The 21,936-nt window shown below is 47.9% G+C and overlaps 1 protein-coding gene across 2 annotated transcripts in view; it reads left to right on the top strand.

Annotated features, from left to right (window-relative positions):
* The window catches only part of GALNT16 (polypeptide N-acetylgalactosaminyltransferase 16), a 608,740-nt gene that overhangs the window by 496,340 nt on the left and 90,464 nt on the right, over positions 1 to 21,936 (top strand). For both annotated transcript variants that reach the window (XM_069638585.1, XM_069638586.1), the window contains exon 8: positions 10,954 to 11,038. In XM_069638585.1, the coding sequence (XP_069494686.1) occupies positions 10,954 to 11,038 (85 nt within the window). The remainder of the gene's footprint in view (positions 1 to 10,953; positions 11,039 to 21,936) is intronic.

The raw sequence follows: 21,936 nt of genomic DNA, 5'->3' as shown, positions 1-21,936 counted from the left end.
TTTCACTTCTGATTGAGGTGGGCACATGGCAGCATTAGGCCCTCCAGTGTTCAATTGCACCCCATTACTTTGGCTTTGGTGTGGGACCTGAAGGAGGCGATGGAAGAGAATTGTTGAGTAGTGTTGACAAATGTAGTGCTTTGGCCTGCAACCTACAGCTCTCTTTTAGACTATGACTCCCATGATCCCCCACCATAGACAATGCTGGTTGAGGCTGATGGGAGTTGTGTTCCAAAACATCTGGATTATTGTATCATTTAGTCCCAAAGTGCTGTAGGTTAAACACCCTCGGGGCCCGGCATCCAGCTATGGGAAAATGCTTGTGTGCATAATGGCCTGTACGAAGATTTGAAGGGTTGGCCAAGTCCTTGCTAGCTACCCATGTTGAGCCGGCATGTGGACGGGTGGTGAGAGGCAGTCTATAGGGGGTTTGTGAGAACGTCAGTTATTATTTGTGCGCCCATATATCGATTACTTTTGTTTTGTTGTTGTCATGAAAAATAGCTGAATTCTTATGGCAGAGGTGTTGTGCGAAGGTTTTTGGGTGGTGTATGATGGCAGATACGTACAGGTCTGCAGCCGTGCCTTTGGCTAAAGTTCCATAAGCATGGAGTGCAAAAGCAGGAGGAGAACCCACGTGAGAAGATGTTCCCAGATGTGGTAGCATGCTCCATATATGGGACCTAGTGTGGAGCCGCAAGATGCCAGAACATTGTGTAGGACTAGCCAGAACAGTCCAGAGTTATACAGGCCAGTGAAGAGGCAGCAGGTAAACCGAGTGTTTCTAGAAAGAGGGGGTTTACTACAGGAGGAATGGGGGAGAAGGGGAGGGAAGGGTTAATATATTGAAGATTTGGAGCAGGTTTTCATAGCTAAAGAAAGAGAAGGTGGTAACCAGGGTGGAGGAGGGAAGGGAGGCCTGGAACTGTGGATGCAGGATAAAGGGGGCAATCGGTGGTCTGTGATGTCCGGTTCTTAGCGATTCCAGAAGGGAACCACCAGCGCAGGCTCCGGAACAGGGTGCAGCGGCAAGGCCCCATCCACAGAAGGAGGCCTGAAATTAGCCTTGGCTGAAATAAAGAGGGCAATGGAATCAGTGGAAAGTGACCTATGCGAGGCGACCACAGCGAGGTTAGGAAAGATGTCCTAGATATCGGGGAGAAGGTGGACGAAGTGGAGGCATCATTGAATAAACATTGCCTGGAAGTGGTCCTCCCTTGTATGCTCATTTTCAGCTGGGGGCATTTAAGGTACACACTCCCGGTGGTGGAGGAAGGAATTAACATTTTGGATTGGCAGGCAAAGCTGTAGGTGGACATTGACAAAGCAGGTCATGGAGGAACAGGTTTTAGCAGATGGAAACAAGAAAGTAGACGAAAACCAGCCATGAGCAAAGGAAGATGATGCATGAAACATAAGCAGCAATAGAAGAATCCATTGATACCCTCAACTCAGTTTCCCACTTGGTCCAAGAGCCAATACTCCCTCTTTAAATATTAGAGACTTGGATTATTAGGGAGTATAATAATGGGTCGAAGCGCTTAACTATAGTCAGATGGGATGGTGAGTTCCGTAGCGAGATAGCTCGAGGAGGTTGCCATTTGGTACTGCGGCTGTTGAGCCAACAGTGGAATAGAGTATTAGAGGGGATATTGGTTTATAAGCTAAAAAATGAGTCATGGGCGCCCCTCTATGAGAACTGACACAGCAAAAATGGCCTGTTCTATGGGATGGTACCCACTCTAGAGTCCGCAGCCACATTTTAGCTCACTGTACCTTTCACCAATGGGAAATAGCCATTTGCATATCAGTCTTTGTCCCGCCCACATGGGCAGTCCAGCACCAAAATGCTATGGCAATTCCCTTCTGAACAAGAGTACCAACAGCAACCCCATACACGTGTTTCAGCCTTGTTGGGCCTCATCAGTGAGGTGGAGCTGTGCCTCTCTGACCACAGGGAGCAAGGGGTCCATGTCTGGATCACCCTAGGAAACTTAGGGTGACTAATCCTAAACCCCTTGAAAAAATCTAAAATGAGTCATGGGCGCCCCTCTATGAGAACGAACACGGCAAAAATGGCCTGTTCTTTGGGAAGGTACCCACTCTAGAGTCCGCAGCCACACTTTAGCTCACTGTACCTTTCACAGATGGGAAATATCCATTTGCATATCAGTCTTTGTCCCGCCCAGGGTTGGTTTATAAGCTGTTGTATATATTTGATGAGGGGCTAGGGCTTGACAAGTACATAATTGGCATGTTCTTGTATAAGATCCTCCAGTTGGTGGTTGGATAACTTGGAGGGTCTCTGTTGTGTTATGTTATGTTACGTTATATTAGGAATATACATAGCGCATATACATAGGAACCGAGCAGCAGGCTGCGTCTAGGTGCAGATCAAATCAGAGTAGCATAACCATAATGTGAGATCTTACACCTTTATATGAACATATACGTTTTCAATGTCTTCCTGAAAGCAGCCATAGATTCAATCTGTCAGAGAAAAGGTGGAAGGGAGTTCCACGCCCTAGGGCCAGCCACCGAGAAACGGTCTCAAACGTAAGGAGGGGGGAAGGATAGTAAAAGGGGTGGCATAACATCTGGAAAAGGAATGTTCCGAAGAGAATCCTGTCCAGAAAGAACTTGCCATCCAGGTAGAGGGAGGATGGTGGCAAGAGAAGGGGATGGTGAGAGCAGCTTAAAAATATGGGGCCATGAAGGAGCCTTTTATGGCAATGGCAGAAGAGCACTTTTCCTGGTGTTGACCTGGATCCTTAACTCTCCTGGGTAGAGAAGGGAGGGGCCAGATGCCCCATGGGCAGCAAACACATTTGCTGATGAAGAAGGTAGGTGGCTTAAGTCAAAAAGGTTCTCCCCATCACCGAGGTGCGTCTCCTGCTTAGCTTGAATGGAAATATTGTACTGAAGGAGATAAAGAAAGAGGACAGGGTCAGAATGTATGGCAGGGGTGCACGTGGCAGTCTTCTCATGCCCTGAATGCGAGTCCCGTAGACCACTTGGGTGGAAGCTCCCAGCAGATGATGCGGTTTCAAAAGGGGGCCTTGATGAACTGAAACCAGTGTGGCCATTGACCCGTGGCTGGCGAGATCTGAAGGCTGGCACGATGAAGTGGGCACAAGATCCACAGCATTAATCAGAGGCATACTTGAGCCCTGCACAGGGAACTGGAGGGTTCTACACCCCCCAGAGCGGGTTTACTCCATTTTCTCCCACCCTCACACTGTGTTTGAATAGTAATGTACGTGGTCTTGCATAGCCCCCTTCTGCCTCCATGGGTGGCCTTGCTGCGCGTCACCCTGTAAGAAAAATGTGTGGGGAGTCATCAGTAGAAGCAGATGAGAAACCTGTAATGTTGATGGGTGCAGGTGGGAAGTTCCTGGTTCCTGGGTGCAGATCTGCTTTCTATGGGTTTGGCGGAAAGACGTGGGAGTGATCTCCATAGGACCGAGCCCACGATCTGATAGACTCCAGCATTTGTCTCTGTTTAGTGGCTGATGTGAGAGGTAGCCACAGGGCTGAAGAGGAGAGCTTAGTCTTGGCTCGGTCAGGGTTGTCCAACTCCAGGCCTCGAGGGCCGGAATCCTGGCCATTTTCAGGGCTTCCCTCATTAATATTCATGAGGACAAATATGCATACATTCAGCATCATTGTATGCAAACTTATCTCATGAATATTAATGGGGTATCCTGAAAACCTGGCATGGATCCGGCCCTCAAACCCTGGAGTGGGACAACAATGCATGGCTTACAGGGGTGTAGAGAAGCACCCCTCTCCAATGAGAAGCACCCCTATGAATGCCTCTCCAAGAAGTCCGGCCCCCCATCCTTCCTATATGCTGGAAGCCAGAAATCGTGACATGTACAACACCAGTGGTCGTGCCTATTGCACGGAGAGCCTTCGAGAAAAGTTATTCATTGAGAAAACCCTATATGATGCATCCCCGTAGAGATGACAATCTCTTGGAGGAGATCCCCAAAGGAATATGGAGATGATGGAAAGAGAAATTGGTGACATCACAAGAAGCGAGCGTGACGCACTGAGAAGAGTGGCTGATGAAAAGGATGTATGGAGCATATGGAATTTGGTGACAAAAAAAAAGACTTGAGTAAACTTTCATATGCGGAATAAAGATTGCACGTGTGAAGAGCACTGCAGAAAATTCAAGCCGTTTTATAACTGTACAGCTGCAGCAGCGCAACTAGACGAAGTGATCTTAAAGGCTAGCTATATGTAGTGAATAGACGGTGCCACCAATATATAGAAGCTGGACATCAGTGTCAAATGTCTAGTAAGCTCAGACCCACGAAGAAAGAGGGATTGGAAAGCTGTGTTGCAGCAACATGAAGTTAAGAACATGGAAAGGCTTGGAAGAGCTGTCTGGCCCAGTGTCAAAGGATGAAGTAGCAAATAACTGGTTATCTATCTATAAAGAACAGGAAGCATGAGATGTTGAATCATCTCATGTTAAGGTGAGTGCCAAGTTTAATAATTGAAGACATGAGATAGCGTGTGCCTGTACTCCCTTTTATTCCCAGGAGCAAGGATACTTTGCAAGGCCAAGTTCAAAGACAATCTGAGTGGCAGAAGGTATGAGTGATGAGAGATGTTGGGCTAATTGTGTGGGGAGACACGGTCAAAGTCCACCCACTGGCACCTGGGGTACTAGCTTATGTGCGGCTAGTGAGCTGAATGTTCCAGAAGGATACATGTGTGCCAACCAATTATAGAGGGCCATATAATGAAGGGCCTTCTAGTTTGAGAGCCAATGATATATATCGTGTACCTAATAACTGATAAAGATGACTTGCACTGGGGGTGGGCATAAATTGTCCACCTGACTGTGTAGACCCAATCACAACCCGTCCCTATATAGAAAGTATACTTGGATGTTCCCTTTGAACGTATCACAGCACCACATAGGTTTTTCTTATTTGCCATGTAGTATGACATCATAAATGATGAATTTTTAGTATATAAATGTGTTTTTATGCAAAATGATTGAGAGCGTAAGCGAATGTCCATTGATGTCCATTGTAACTCTCTGTTTTAGATAATTGATATGAAAACAGTTGGATGAGACTTTTTGCCAACTTCCTGAGTCGGTCATATTATTTGGTGTAAGAGTTATACTGCATCCCATCCATTCATGGGATTTTACTGATTTAAGGACCCCGTGGGTTCTGGGGAGTTGGTTACTTGGGGGAAGAAGGGTGTAGGCCTCTCAATACTAAGGAGCTTGCAACTCTGCACTTCTACTACTGGCCTCTTACAAAAAAGGCCTCCATTCACTATCTCACATTCTCACTGTCAATCTCTGCACACATTGATTATATTGGCGGGTGACAGACAAGGCAAAGCAAGCAAGTACCAGGATCAAATACTCATGGATTCTGCTCCAGACAAAACTGTTGGAGAACAGGCCCTACAGAGAAGGGGTACTTGGAGACTCCAGGGGGCGCTAGCCACGCATCCAGAGAATACACAACAGATCCACATCCCTGCATATGATGTTAAACATGATGCAGAGGAAACAGCATTTGAATGCAGGATATGTGGAGAGTGTCATACGTTAGCGGCTGCCTCGATGAAGGCTCATGAAGAATATAAAGGCAGTCTATTTTCGTGTGAGGCAGAGGCTCCGGCGCCAAATAAGACTGGTTTGGCACCATGTACACTAGACAGATCTATCACGACAAGGGAAAGAAGGGACACTATCTTTCAGCCTATCCTGGCGGGAAGACATCATAAGAGTCATCTAAGGTCAGTAACGCGAAAGGAAGGCTGTGCGCAATAATAAGGCCCCCGTCTGGATACATTAATGGGCGTACATAGTCAAGGCCCACTTAAACGATTCAACTCCTGCCTGCTTGCAAACCTTGTTCCGAAAAAGACTGAAAACCCACCTGTTTCATTAGCAGTCCTCTGCCTGATAACCGTTCTATCTACCCAACATGTAACCAGCGCCTAGACGTCCACGGGCTAAGTGCGCTCTACAAATGAATAAATAAAATAAATAATTAAAACCGCAGATGCAAAACCCTCAAACATTAACTCCAAGTTCCCACTCGCTGCTGTTGATGAAGCAAGACGTAAACATGTTCTCACCTCTTTCAAGTCCCAATAAATGATTGACCTCTCGGGTCTCATCATTGCTAGATGGACAGGTTACATGTTTACTGCATACTCTGTCCATTCCCTTTGGTCTACGTATGTCAATGTGTCCTGGGGCTACAGGGCTGAGGGCCCACTTCCAAGAAGCAGCCCCTTGAAGCTTATGGGACCGGAACCAGGTGTCAAATCCTACTGTTTCCACCCTCCCTTCCTCCTCACCTGATTCCTCCACCAAATCTTCTTCCGGGGTCGTCTTCTTTCTCCTGGAACTCTTCTGAGCGGGGTGTCCTTTTCTTTCCATCTTTTGAAGTAAAAAGGGTCTCTCTCTCCCCCGGCATGCCACCCTGTCGGTCAGGTGCTCCCCAACAGAGCGATCTCCCCGGGAGCTAGCCCAAAATTACAGGGAAAAGCCTCCAGGCATAAAAACCCTGTGAGTCCTAGTCGGTAGATCTTAAGTCCGTAGGAGGTTGCTGGCAGAACCAATGAAGACAAGAGTCTGTTCCTTAAAAAGACTTTCAAACTGTAGGTCAGAAGGTACTTGGGAACCTGGTCACTTGCAGCCACCCTGGCAGGAAGGGAATAGGGTGGGAGGAAGAATACTCGATTCAGAGAGATTACTAGAAGGCACACTGTTCAGGTAACTGGACTCGAATGGAGCAGACGGTACACCCTGATAGGCGGCAAGAGGAGAACTGAAGATAACCCAGGTAAGCAAGGCAATAGCGAAGGGTACAGAGTCAAGCTAGGAAAGAGTGGGAAACGGACCCCCGAAGGAGAGGGAGGAGAATAATGGAAGAAGTGCCGAGCGGCGGATAGAAAGGGGGAAAACGTCAAGGAAAATAGAATATAGCGTGAGAAACAGGAAGCGAAAAACAACGAAAGAGAAGGCGCAGAAAGGGGTGAGCAGAAGAGGAACACGGCAGAATCCGAAGGACAGGAGCAAGAAGGGCAAAAACAGTAAGGGCAAAGTGAAAGGCAAACGAGTGTGTAGCACAGAGAAATCCGAGGTGCAATGCGCATTGGAGCTACTGTTGTGTGTGTTTATTCATGGTGGCGGCCATCTTCGAAATCAACTAGACCGTTGCAAAGGAACGAACCAAAATGTGATGGAACTAGTAATGCACCACCAACTTCCCCATAGCTTCCAGGAAGGCATGACACCAGGGGCATCTTAGTTCTTGTTGTATTTCCAACACCAGCTGTGTGCCCATTGTGTGATAGGCTGGCCTGGCACGCTCTCTCTCTCTGCCAGTGTGCTCTCTGACTCTCTCTATGTCTCCATCTCTTACACTCTGGGGGGAGTGTCACTTGGTCAGGTGCTCATTTGTTTCGGAAGGATGGCTGAGGGGCAACACGCTCGCCTTGGAAGCAATAAACAATTATATCATATTATAAAGTCACCAGAGCCATGTTTGAACGCCACACGACCAGAGGGAAAGCCGTTCTCATGCAGAGGGGATGTGTTTTTTATGCTTAAAAGTAGAGAAAGAGCCGCAGAGACAGAAGCCCAGACGTGGACGGGACCAGCCTGATGTTTACAGACCCACTTTGTCAATGTGTGTGCCCAGCAGCGATTATGACATCACACTGAGAGCAGCTTCTGTGCACTGGGGGAAGTGAGGAGGGCACAGATAGCCTCTGACAGACCCTGTAAAGGGCCAGAGGACGGGAGTTTATTTTTTGCTAATTATGAGTGTTTGTGCATACTGAGAAAAGTGTGTGGGTTCAGCAGTGCTGCAACCAATCAGTGGCCAGCATGTACAATTAAGTGTTGCCTTCGTGCTCACAGAAGAGGGCTCTATGAACTATTGGCGACTTTACTTGCCGACCCACACTTTGGTTGAATTTCTTTTGCCAACTTTTCTGCTTTTTTGACGCAAAAAAGGTGGGGTGATCCCGCCCTATTCCCAGTGGTGGAAATGGAAAAAATGTGGTGGGGTATCCCACAACACAAGGGCCGGGGTTGGGGAGGCGTTTGGGGGGCGGTGCCCGAGCGGGCTGTGCTTGTAGTGGACATCCAGTAATGCTGGAATACTTAAAAACAAAAAAGCGCATGCGAGACAATGCGGGTTTAAGGGCAAGGTTGCAAATGTTGAAGGATCCAGAGGGGGTTGTCAGTGGAGGTCCTGGTGGCAGTGAGCTTCTGGTGTACCCTATGGGGTTAGTAGGAGATCAAGTCTGGGGTCATTTCCTTCTTTATTGCTGGTTCGGAATTGACTGTTGTGAGGTCAGAATGGGTGCAACAGCTAGAATCATGGGGTTCAGTGAGTGGTGGGAGGGATATGGGATCAAGGTGGGTTTTGGTGGTAGAGAGTTAGAGGTTAGGATAGAATTGCATGAGGTCATGTGTCTTGACCACATCCTTCTGCCTTAGTAAGGACCTGATGAGGTACTGGTCGCACAGCACCTTAAGGGGCACAAGCGCCCATATAAAGCCAGAGGTCAGAGGACGCACTCCTGTCTCCTCTCCAAGAGAATTGCATGAACCATCTCGGGGTCCTTCCTCAGCCTCACTCTGCCGCCCTCTTCCTCTGCCCCTAGACCGCCTAGTCTTCATTATCTTTCCCCTAGCACGCCTAACAAATTAGCACCCATCCTACGCAGCACCAACCCATCTTGCGCTCCTTTTGAGCTCTTTGCTCTACAAACGGTCAAGGACTTAGTCTCCATCACCCGCCATTATCTCTCTGAGTTCTTTAAACTCTCTCTCTCGCCACGGGACTCTTTGCTGCCTCCTTTGAAGCTGCAACTGTCCTACCTCTTTGAAGAAACCCCCTGCTGACCCAAATGCCCCAGCAAACACTCTCCCATTTTCACTCATTCCCCTTTATGCGAAGGTCCTCTTAGAGGGGGGTCTTCCATCAGTGCACTAGGAATCTTGAGGATAATGGACTTTCTCTGGCTCCTGTAGTTGGCGCTCCACAGAGACTGAACTCCTGCTAGTCTCGAACTTAATCTCTGATGCTCACCACCCCGAACCTATCTTCTGTACTCAGCCGTTTGGACCCCTGCGCTGCTCTTGACACCGTTCACCACTCCTCTCTTCTCCTCTTCAGGAGCTTGGGTTTTGCAAATCTGCTCTCGGCTGGATTTCCTCCTACCCGGAAGATCGATCCTTTAAAATCTCTTGGAACTCGCAAACCTGCTACCCCATCCCTCTTCCCGTCAATGCCCCCAAAGTATCAATCCTTGTACCTCTTCTCCTCACCCGCTATACCTTTTCCCTCAGAAGACTTCTTATTCTACAGTCTTCACGAACGCCTCTTTGCCGACAACACTCAAATCGTGTTCTCCTTTTGCCGCCTTGGAACAAATTACCAACTGTCTTGCTGCAACCAGTCCCTGGCTGGTCTCCGCTGCCTGATGCTGATCCCTTCAAAAATGAAAAGTCATCTGTCACACCTGCTCTACCGTCCCCTCTTCTAGCTCCTTCCCACCTGACCTTCTTCCTCCCTTTCCCAAGGCTCTCACGTTTGACATCTGACTGCAGCAATTCATCCCTGCTCCTGCCTCTCCAGCTCGTGTTAACCTTTCCAACATTGAAAATATCTATCAGTTTCTTACTCCCCACTCTGCTGAAACTTTAATCTCCAACCGAGTGCTCTGCAAAGTCGACTACTGCTAGACTACTCTTCGACTCCACCACTATTACTGCTTCTTGGCCTTTCAACGCCCTCTTCCCTCTAGACGCATTCCTCAACTTTGCTACCCTCTCTCTCTCTCTCTCTCTCTCTCTCTCTCTACAACTCAATGTCCTCTTCCCTCTAGATGCATTCCTCAACTTCGCTACTCTCTCTCTCTCTCTCTCTACAACTCAACACCCTCTTCCCTCTAGACAAATTCCTCAACTTCGCTACCCTCTCTCTACAAGCTCTCCAGAACCTCCACCAATTCTGCCAACCGACCCCATGCTGGACGGCTCTATGCACAACCACTCTCTTCAAGTTCCTTCTCTAGTCTACAGAGCTTGCTCCTCAGTACCTAATTGACTGTATCTCCTGCTACTAACCATCTTGTTCCCTTCGCTCCTCCTCACTGTCCCAAACCCTCCTTGTGGCCCCTCCCGCTTCTGCTGTTTCTCCCTTCTCGCCCCACTCCACTGTAAGCCTGCTGCCCCTCACAAACAAAGCCAGCCCAACTGTGGATCTCTTCAAAGCTCGGCTTAAACTTAGCTTTCCCTCATCCTCTCTACCTGACGCTACCACTCCCTCCAGTGCCGCTTAATAATGTAATAATGGGATTTTGGAAATGTGTTCAGTACTCCTCTTTAATGGCTATCACGTGCACTCCTCGGTTAACTTTACTTTTGTAATTTATCTGTTTTTTTTGGTGTTTTTTCTGTAACACTCTTTATTGGCCTTTAATAAACAAAAAGCATAAAACTTCATACCTCAAATTTAAAAAAAATAGTTCTATTCAAATGTGGCTGATTGGCTTGAACACAAAATACCACTTGCAGGATTTAACTGCGTCTTATATTATTTTTGTTTGTGTTGTCCCTGCTCTACATCCCACTTTTTTTACACCAATAAACTGGCTCACCACTTGTTCTCATCTTTGTGCTATTATAAAGTCACCTTTCCTGGGAATGCCTCCGCCATTTGTAATTTTGACTGAAAGATAATTCGAAACTGACATCCCTGTTCTTCAGATAAATACAAAATATATCCAAGTCTCCATTGTTGGAAAGATGGTCCCTTTGTTCCTGGTCACCACCTCCATACCTGAGGTCGGCCACGCCCTACACATGGGCACTGAAGCATTAAGCCATCTCCTTGTTGGCTTTATGACTGGTTTCTATGCTGTTGTTTGTTTCTTTTCTAGGGTTTGACTGGAGCCTTCATTTTAAGTGGGAGCAGATTCCCATAGACCAGAAGATGTCCAGGACGGACCCCACCATGTTCATAAGGTAGGAACCGCTTCGTCCTAAGTCTTTACGGGTCAAACGGGAGCTTCCATTTGGAGTTATTCTAGCAGGGGAGCGAGTTATTGACTTGACCATTCTAGGCGATCTTAAGTATATGGATTGATCACAACAACTTGCCCAGAATCCAGGCTCTAGAGCAGAGGTGGACAATCTGCGGCCCTCCATATGTTTTGGCCTGCAACTTCCACCAGCCTTAGCCAGAACAGTGAATAGTGAGGGAGCATGGGAGTTGTAGGCCAAAGCATCTGGAGGGCCGAAGGTTGCCCACTACTGCTCTAGAAGAACTGGCCTTTAGCTAATTAGTTATAGATGCGACACATTCAGATGGTCATAACTTAGAGTTATTTCTTTCCTGAAAACCCAAAACATCAGAATGTACCAAATGGACCGCTTCTGTCTGGTTGTCCCACTTTATCATGTATGTCAACAAAGTAAGTAGCTTCTAAAAATGTGTCTAAACAAATCTGAAATACACCTTCTCTGTGATCACTCCCAAAAAGCAGCAACGCAACTATTGGGTAGGTAGCTGGACTGTGTCTATCATGCGCTGATCTAGGGCACACACCCTTCCTCTCTCTCTGTGTCATTGAGAGTTGTGTTGTCAGGTGCACATTTGCTAGAGCCACCCCAGTCATTGATGACCGAATACACAGATATCATGAAGGGTTGGGGGCATGGGTGTTGTGTTTTTCATGGTTAAAAGTAGGATTACAGCAGCATCGACAGAGGTGCATCCCCTGAGGTTCAGAAGTGCCTGATATTTGGCAGCATGGCATCCTGCAGGAATGTCACCATCACACCGAGGGTGCATTTTACATAGGGTGTGAGGTTAGGGGAACACACAGTGCCATGGTTCTATTATTGAATTCTAATAGCATTGTAACCTGCCTGCTCTTTGCTGCCATCCATTTTCTGCATTGTTTAGACCCACGTCATCAACAGTGAAAACGGACTACAGCAACAAGGAGGCGCGTCACACAGGCCAAAGGTAGCATTTTTAGTTTTTTTAGTTGAATAAAGGTTTTATCCCTGCATCCTCAAATCACAGGCACAAATAGCGATACATAACCAGCCATCTAGTCAACCCTGCTGGTAACGGCTACCCTGCCCATATTACTAGGGTGACCAGATTTTTAAAAAAACACAGGCCATAGGCATAAAAGTAGGACTACTGCAAATACAAATAAAACTGTAGTCCTACTTCTATGTTGCTGGCCTTTTGCAGAGGGCAGGGAGGGGTGGGTGCTCCCAGGTACACTCCTCTCATTGGACGAGAGAGCTGGGGATGTGAAGGGGGGGAAATGGGGTCGTGAAAAGCATTTCACGCCCCCATTCGCGCAGGAAGAGTTGCGCCGGGACCCGATTTTGGAATTTCTAAATCTGGTCCTGGCAAAAACCGGGACTGTAGCTCCCACCCTTACAAACCCTGCATAGGGTTTTCAAAATTAAAAAACTCCAGGTACGCAGGGCCATTTCCCCAGACTGTCCTGGGAAAACTGGGACGTCTGGTCACCCTATATATTACGTGCACTCACTTTGCTTTGGCCCTTAGCTTGGGTAGCGGGTTATTACAAGCAGGTTTGGCCTGCTTGCACTTAAAAATGAATCAGTGTGTCAAGCAGTCTTTAATGAAACAAAAGAAATCCAGCACCCACGAAATGGCACTGTTCTATTTTGTAGGTGCTGGAATCTTGTTTCATTCAATAGACTGTTTGATTGACGTGAGGAGCTTCGTGTTTCAAACAGTATATTGAATGAAACAAAAAAGGTTCCAGCAACTCTAAATAGCACAGTTGCTGTGGCATAGGCTTGATCGCGGCAGGGCATGGTTCGAATCCCCAGGCTGTGGCTAGCCCCAGCCCACTTACAGCCGTGGTTGTATATGACTTTCTCAGGGAGATGGGCACCAGCAATGGAGGTGATCGAATTTGATTGGCACTATAGTCGGCATACAATTGTGTTGCCGGCTCCCTCTCCTGAGCTGATGTCTGCCGTCTTGGTATTCATTGGAAACCTTTGGCATGGATTGGATTCTTCTATCAGACATAACAGCTCTAGGGTGTCTGTCGGACCCTCTGGCATCCTCATGTGGTGTTCCATGGGACCCCGTGCCCCCTCCGTTTCTTAATCAATGCATGCATGTGGTCTCTTATGAACGAATACCCATCAATGTTCTTAGGAAGGGGTCTGCAACCTTTGGCTCTCCAGATGTTTTGCAATACAACTCCTGTCAGCCCTAGCCAGCATATTCAATGGTGCGGGGATCATGGGAGTTGTAGTCCAGAAAAGATTCTATTCTAACCTCTCATGGTGCCTTCTGGCATTGACATCTTAGTAGTCCTGAACCAACTGAAAATGAATCGGCTCAAGGCTGAGACAGTGATCACTGCCAGCCTTGCTACCTTCTGGCTCCTGGAGGTAGGCGTGCTTGTGACGACAGGTACTATGAACTCGTCTGGCTTTTGAAGGTCTGTGATGGAGTGGTAGCTTCGGGGTCTTCATTCATGGCTGAGATTTCTGTGCTCGGAGCACAGGTGGCGCCCCCTTGTAGCAACACAAAGTCCGCACAACTAACCCGGAAACTCAGCACCACCAAAATATCGGTTACTTCTGATCTGCGTCACTTGCTGCCACAACAGCCCCGGCTCAACTTTTTGCCATTTCCTCGACGAATTACAACCCCGTGACCTGCGTGGGCAGAGCCTGGCGCCTAGAGGCTGCCAAAATGAGATGCTGCGCTACACAAGGCCCAATTATATTGCATTGCATCGCTTAAGAGAGCGGGTGACACCATAAGTTAGTGAGCAAGTGACAACGCCAGTGAGAGCGTGACTGCACACGTGAGTGACAGAGAGTGTGACACTTTGAGTAAGAATAGGACAGTGTGAGGAAGCGACAGCGTGGCGGCATGAGTGAGTTACTGACAGACGATTCTGTCACTGTGAGAGTGTGAGGCCACGAGTGCGAGAGCGGCAGCATGAGCGAGTTACTGAGAGGCGAGTGTGTCGCCATGAACGAGACTGCAACACCACGTGTGAGTGAGTGGGTGAGTGTGATTTTACACACAGACACCTGCATGAGGGGGCGTTATTACTCAAGGGTGTCTGGAATGAAACCCTTCCCTTTCTTTGTGTTGTGTGGATGTAGCTCATTACTAAACTCAATCAGGTGCTCTCTTGTCATCGAGCTTGTTTCAAGGCGTCACATCTAAAACACGATGGTGCCCTCTGACCTTTAATCTACATAAACGACAGAACCCCCCCCACCCCCCCCCCACCCCAAGGCTGGCAGATAATGCAGCCACTCCTGTGATAGTAGTCTCGGTCATGTATAGCGCAGACCAGAAACTGAACGGTATCTTTAAAAAGTAGGGCTCTTTAGACCGCAGCTCAATGGTACCTACTGTGGCACAGCTGGGTGAGTTTGTGCCCCCAGTTTTGGAATATCTGGCCTGTAGGTTGCATGCAAACCTGTGCAGCAGGCGCTTAGCCCGCCGAGCTATTTTAGAGCACCTACCAGCATTTTCTGGCCTCGTTCGCTGCAGTCACGTTGGCTGCCAGCAGCCCCTGGCCACTCATCCATTTTGTAATGCCGATAAATCCCTTGATGATAGCCCCACCCGTACAACCCCCCCCCCCACCCCTCCCCCCCCACCCGTCGCGCTGCCTCTAATGCATGCTTGATTGATGCCGTGCGACAGACCACCGCATGTCCATCGACCATGGGTTGTTTTAAATGCAGGGTATTAAAAACGTCAATAAAAAGGTTCCAATAATAAAAAAAGCCCTATTTCATGAATGCCCGTATATCACGCGGCCTTCCAGGACTATAGAATCTGAAAGTTACGACTCCTTTTGTCTGATATGAGCGGCTGCGCCATGCAGCCTGGGCGCTAGCGACAGTAAATGGCTGTGCCCTTTGAGATAAACTGCAGCACTAACCTCGACAGTTACGATGACATGTGCACACTGTGACAGGATGCCATCTGCGAGGGTGAAATACGCCGAGCTTTTTCGATTTTTCTTTTTTAGGAATAAAATGACGCAGGTTATTCTGTTTCTGGAAGCTGGTTCTGCTAATGAGGCCCCGCTTTCACAATGCTCCATGCCAAAAAGCACAATGCACACGTGTAGCTTGCTGGGACTGCCTCCTGAAATTCACAGCCGCTGCACTGCAGTGTCAGCAAGGCAGGCAGGTTCAAAGCTCGCATGTGCATCCCGGGACACAGTCGCTGGAACTCGGAGTTCCAAAACGGAGAGAACCTTTTTAACCTTCTGCCCCCATGGTTCAAAATATTATACTTTTGTACCCTAGCAGCTTGGTGGCAGTTATTAAAATCTAAATATGTCTAGTCATTACACAATGACTACTGTGGCGACAAGAACTGACCGAGTGGTGCCACAGTGGTTGCTATAGACATTTATTCAATGATAAACCAAGCCCATCTGTCCCTAACGCTAAGGGGATTTCACTACCTAAACTCAAGAAACTCAGGTGCTCGTCAGGAAGTATGTGTGAGTCAAAACAAAAATGCACCGTTCCGGTCACAAAGGCTCCTACTCTATCACTGTCGCTACAACAAAACACGCCAAAAAGTCAAGCTACTGTTCGTAATCCAGGAGAATGACTCCCTTCTCCTGGATGCAAAGTGTCCAAATGGATATGGGTGATTATATCCGTAGCGGAAAAGAACGCAGCGCAATTGTGCGAAGTGGAACATTTTGCATTACGAACATTTTGAATCCCGCTTCCCCCCACTCTCGACCCCAGCTCCCTACTTAGATTTATCATTGCCACTTACCTTCTCTTATCTGCAATCCTCCTGTCGCGCCTCCCCCCTGCGACGTATGTCTCTGACCACTAAAAGGGGTAGTGATTGCCGTCGCAGAGTCCTTTCCTTTGTTATTTTTACTTTATTGTTCCTTCCTTGGGAAGTGGGGGATGCCCCCCGCAGTCCCTGAATCCCATTATAATGAACATGGGGAGCGGGGGACACCCCCACAACCCTGGTTCGATATAATGGGATTTGTTTTTTTTTCCTATGCCGAATGTGCATTTTTGTGCATTTGGCATTTTGTTTTCAACATTTGCCTCTCAGGTTGTTCAAAGCAAACGTCCCATAAAGGTTCTGGGTTCTTGGTAACCCAACAGAAAATCAATCAATCATATAAGGTTCTCGTGGGTGTAAGGAGAGTGACTCCCTTCTGCTACCTGATTCCCCACTATCTTTCACAGTTCTCAATAAGGTTTGTAACTCCCATAGGGTGGTTTTCACAATCTCTAGGTTTTGCCCAATTATTGATCCACCCCAACTGGGGCGATTAAGCTGTTCCCGACATCCCTCTCCACTCACCAGTTCCACATTATTGCTGAACTGTATCACAACATGATTTACAGTTTTCTCTAATTCTTTATGGTTCACAGTCTCGTAACTTCCAGGACCCCTCCAGGACTTGATAGGTTATTTATAACGCGCTTAATACCCAGAGGTTTCTCAGCACGGATCCGGGGATCAAACCTGTGCAGCTCTGTGTCATCTTGCTTCCAAGGCGAGCACGTTGCCGCTGAGCTATCCTCCCGAGACTTGTGCGTGTTCACTTTAAATCCCCCCGGGTAACTCTTCACCAGTTTTGCCACGGGCCCACACTTCTTAGTTCAACGTCCTCCTTTAGTACTCCTCCGCGTCTCGCCTCTCTCCAACTCGAGTTATTGTGGACTGCCTCGGCACAGCTTTCTGACACCTAGGTCCTGCTGTGACAGGTTAGGCCTTCTCCGCGGTCTCTCGCTCTCTCCTGATAGTCCCCTACATGGCTCTCCAGTAAGCTACAGTAGGTGGTTGCTGCACTGTTGTCAGACCAAATGGTCCACCCACTATAGATCGTGCCACAACCTCTCAGTCTCTGCAAGTTTATCACGCAGGTTCCAAGCCATCCTGCAAGACATTTCTCCGGAATCCCACTATTACTCTCTGGGCCTTGGAGCGGAGCCTCGCTGCAGTCTCCCGAAGCCCTGTGCCAGCTACCAAGCTTCCACGCGGCCTCTTCGGTTGCCTGGTTCTCCCTCTGGTTGTATCACAGCTTCCAGCTTGCCGGAACCGCACAGGCCATTGCCGGACAGTTCAGAGGATGATGAACACAGTCCTTCCTTGCTGTTCCGTTTAAATAGCGGGGTTGGCCCCAGAGTAGCGTCCTTCCAAATGACAACTGCTGTTCTAGACTTTGTCCAACTCGTATGTAGCTTTTTTGAGCGCTTCTTCGTCTCAGTACTTATGTCATCAGGTGGGTACGATCTCTCACAATAATCCATAGTTTTGGGGGTGATCTTATGGTGATAAGATTTGGGCGTTATCAGCCTATGTGGCTGGATTCTACAGGGGTTGTGCCTCCCAGTTGCGCCCTTATCCCCAGCAGTGGAGTCCCTCCACATGAGAATCTCCCGCATGTTACCACCCCTAGGGGGACTATTGATTAGCGGCCTGACCTCCCTAGCCTCATGGAAAGGGGTTCTCCCATGGTGAGAAGTGGCACCATTTGAAGGATCGTCACACTACTGAGGTTGTACAGTTACACAGCCACAAGCATCACCTGTGATATCATTGTCAGCTTGCACCCATGGAGCAGGACCCTGCCCGGGAGGGTCATTAGAAATTAGTGATTTCAGAGACTGTCCTCCACCTATCTATGGCCACCTCACACCAGGATGTTGATTACTTGAGTATGTTTGAAGTAGGCAGGCACTGCAAGGGGGCGGAGTTAGAGTAGCCCATAGGAGAGGTTTAGACTACAACAGGGTCTCACCATCTTGGGTTTTTGCTAGAGCTCCTAAACTTTTTGCTCACACTCCTCCCCCACTTCCTACTGCAGAAATGGCCCTCTGGGTACGACATCAGCAGTCAAAGGACACTTTTTACAGTTGCCAGAATTGGACACCTGACAACAGGCGTGCTATGAACCAATCTGCTACAGCATGTTGAATATATAAAGGGGGAAGACCTCTCCCCTTAGATGATTAATCTTTGGACTTGATGACATGAAGGCTTCACTCTGTTGGTGATCTAGTCTGTTACACGGTCCTCTGGCATAGAAGTAAAGACAAAGGGTCTAAAGGAAGAGGAAAGTTGTTTAGCCTAACAACTTCAAGGGCCTACTTGGCATGACCGACAGCCTGGAGAACGCCTACTTCAATTTTGACACAGGCACCCACAGGGAGCGGCTGGGCCATGAAATTGTCTCCGGCACCAATGAAAAAGGGGCCCACCGTTGCAAATGGCTAGTCATTCCTTTTGTGACAGTTTGAATAGTACCCAAGGGGGAGTTTTTTGATCAAATGTGATGGAAATTGTGCCTTTTAAAGAATAATTATTCAGCGACACTGGTCAAAACTATTAGCCGCATAGTGAAGTAACTCATCAAACTGTCCCACGACGTTGGCCAAAAAAGTGGCCCACTTTGACCCAGAAAACTGTCCCGCACCAGCATTTCGCATTTTTGGTTCGGCTATGGGCCTATTGCCCTATAGGCCAGTCCGAACCTCGGTACCCAGGACCGTGCTCATTAGAGGTGGCAGCACCCTGCAAATGCTCTCTACAAACCTTCCTGGTTGGAAAGGGCAGAGGAAATTATAACACTAATGATGTTTGACTTATATTATGCTTTCACCCAAGCTCTTTACGCAGAGCATATTTACTTACAATATCACCCAACAAAGTTGGTACTAGAAAAAAGGACTTACCTTGGCCCTTTGACCGTGGATATGGTCCCTCAGCAACCACAGAACCAAGGAAGCAACACCTGTCCCTTCCTGCATTTCCGAACTGCCTCAATGCCAGTTTGGGCACCTCTGATGCCATTGAATCTGCTGCATGGGACCCATCAGACTGATCTTCAACCTCTGCACTCGACCGCCTCAGCAACTTTGAGTCCCATTCAATGCTGAAGCTCTGCCGTCCCTGCATCGGAGACCCGCAGAGTCTGCGAGTTTCCCCAGCTCGACACCACCTCCCTGGTTATCAGCCTAGTTCAGCTCCACGTTACCCCAGCATTACGGTGAGGTAGTCGGGCCTGGACGCCACTCTCCACTTCTCCGCACCCAAGGCTGCAGTCTTCCGGTGCCACCGACCCAACAACGCCTGTCGGGCCCAGCATCTTTGATCCGCCAGTCATCACAGCTGCAACAGCACTGGATCGTTGGATCCTGTCGATGCCACTACATGACTCGACCCCAGCTTGCTGTTGACAGCACTGAGAGACCTGGTTAATTGCCAAAATACCATAGAGACAGGAAATTAAAGGTATTTGAAGTGTCACTGTCCCTCACATTTGCCTTAAAGTAACTTTGTGACTTGTAAACCCACTTCTCTACCTTTTGGAAAAAGACAAATTCAATTAACATTTTGCTGCTGGAACCTTTGCTTGAGCACCCCTGTCGAGAGATTTTCCGCCTCTGGGTAATTGCAGAACGATTTTTGTCTGCGTGAACCCTCCCAAAAACCATTTGGAAGAATTCACAAAGTGCGCAGCCCTTCACTCGCACCACTTTGCCGTTCATCAGTTTGGACTAATCGGACACGAGGCAGCACTTGCAATGGCATTTCATTTCACTGAGTTTGTTGGAGAAAGATATATGATATGATAGGTTATTTATAACGCGCTTAATACCCAGAGGCTTCTAAGCGCGGACCCGGGATCGAACCTGTGTTGCTCCATGCAGTCTTGCTTCCAAGACGCGCACGTTGCTGCTGAGCTATCCTCCCGAGATAAGGAGCAAACGTGCAGGAAATATGGGGCATGATTCATGAAGGGTTTGTACAGGAGGAGACCAGGAGATACCCCTGTATATCATAGACCTGCACCTGCTTCCTTAGAAACATTTACGTGGGAGCAGATCAGGAGATAGCCCTGAGCATAGAGGATGTGCACCTACTTCCTGATTCACAAAATAAAAAAAACTGGAGCAAATGTGGCATTTCCCGGAGCGGCTCTGGCGTACCCTAGAACACCTCTTTTTTGCGTCATGTTTTTGCGCATGAGTAACTCTGATGCGCAACATATCTCCACATTTGCTCCAGTTGTAGGTTTTGTGAATCCGGTATAAGGAAGTAAGTGCAGGTCTGAGATGCTCACAACCACCTCCTGATCCACTGCAGTTCAATGCCTTCGGAACGGCGCGCACAGTTTGCCTTGTTTTTCATCTGTGCCGCTGAGCTGTGTGATGAAACCTATGAATCCCTCACTATGAGTTTCCTCCCAGGTGGCCAGGGAAAGGCAAATGCTTCCTGATCCTGACCTTGGGCGTGGTGTACTGTGGAGGGATCCCCTGGGAGGAGACCGGGCCCAGGGTGGTGACGGATACCATGGGATGAGACACAGTATTAATCCAGGAAAGGGAAGAATCTTTTAAAGGTGCCAACACATGTGATGGCTTGTTGTCGTTCTGATGTGGCAAAACCCCACATTAAGACTTTTGATGTGGGTAAATCGGGTGTAACATTTTGAATGTCCCAATGAAAGGAAAGATCATTTGAGCCTTCTAAAGTTAAAAATCCCCCTTTCTCCCAGAGGTACCATGACAGGATCTGATGGCTTGAGTGGGCTGCCTTGTCCTGTACAATTAAACTTGTGTGATGTTTCCTTAAAGGTATATAAAAGAAATAAATCTGCCTTTAAAATTAAATATCTGACAAGAAAGCCTAATTCTAGTAGTTGGGACTACAAGTCCCATACTCCCCTAAGTACTGGGCCGAGGAAGAGGGCTGAAGAGCAATGCTGCATGAGTAGTCAGCCTGTTAAGCCTAATGACTGTAAGGAACTCATGGTGGCAACAGCGAAGACAGACACAAGTGATTACAGTTCAAGGGTGTTTATTGAACAATGCAGGGTGGAAAAATGCCCAACCTAAATCTAAGATGGGAGCAAACGTCAACCATCAAACAAAAAAATAAGGCAGTCCTAGTAGCGTTGCATCAAATTATAAAGGGCTTATACTAAGAAAAACCTATTGCCAAATCCTTACAACTAATTACAGAAAGAGTGTAGGATAGGGTATCGAAATAAAGGAAACCGTGTTCAAATAATAAATCGGGATGTAATTGCCTAGAGGTCTCCCTTCCCCATGTGTTTAGCACGGGACATGGTGGAACTTTGGAGCACAATACACGCTCAAGCTTTCCCAGCATGAGCTAACAATTCCGTATCAGCTATTGGGTTCTTCGATAGTAAAGTCTTTTTGCATTCAAAATTCTCTTGCCTTCGAAGCCTGATGTATCCAACAAACACACACAAAGTTCTGCTTCACGTATACCTTGGGTGATGGCTTCACCACTGCATCCCCCACTTCTGGGCGCAGACCCTTCAGAACACTTAGCATACTTTGGGTGGTAACTTTCTTTCCTGGATCTCCCTCGGCCGGGCTCAGATCCCCAATTGACAAGGGGGATACTTCCCTTTCCCTTGTCTTGCAATACTTGTTGCTTCACAAATCTTAATTACTTTTTAACTAGGCTTGTGGGTTTTTCCTCTGTCGGTTTTCGTCTACCGGGTTCACTCTCACCGACTTTTTCGATATACAGCTCATGTATTAACTTTTCACCATGCGGAATTCACTTCCCGCAGCTTTCTCAATCATTTGCCGGTCAAAGACTTTCAACGGTACAGAGGATTTGACAAGACCCCTGTATGACCACTTGGACCTGTCTTCGCCTCTTCCTAAGGTCTTCTGGTTATGGTAGTTTTTCTACCATCGGGTAATTGCCTCGAGTTTCCTGCTTGAGCAACCACGTGGTGCCGGCCCCTCCTATTGCTGGTTTTCCTCCTTGTTTCTCAATCGTATCTTTAAAAGTTCACATGAGCATTTGGCTACCTTCCGTTCAACGCCGCACGGTT

Source organism: Ambystoma mexicanum, chromosome 14 (genome assembly GCF_040938575.1).
Source record: "Ambystoma mexicanum isolate Mex_15411 chromosome 14, UKY_AmexF1_1, whole genome shotgun sequence".
NCBI lineage: Eukaryota > Metazoa > Chordata > Amphibia > Caudata > Ambystomatidae > Ambystoma > Ambystoma mexicanum.
This window is presented reverse-complemented; position numbering and strand designations above follow the sequence as displayed.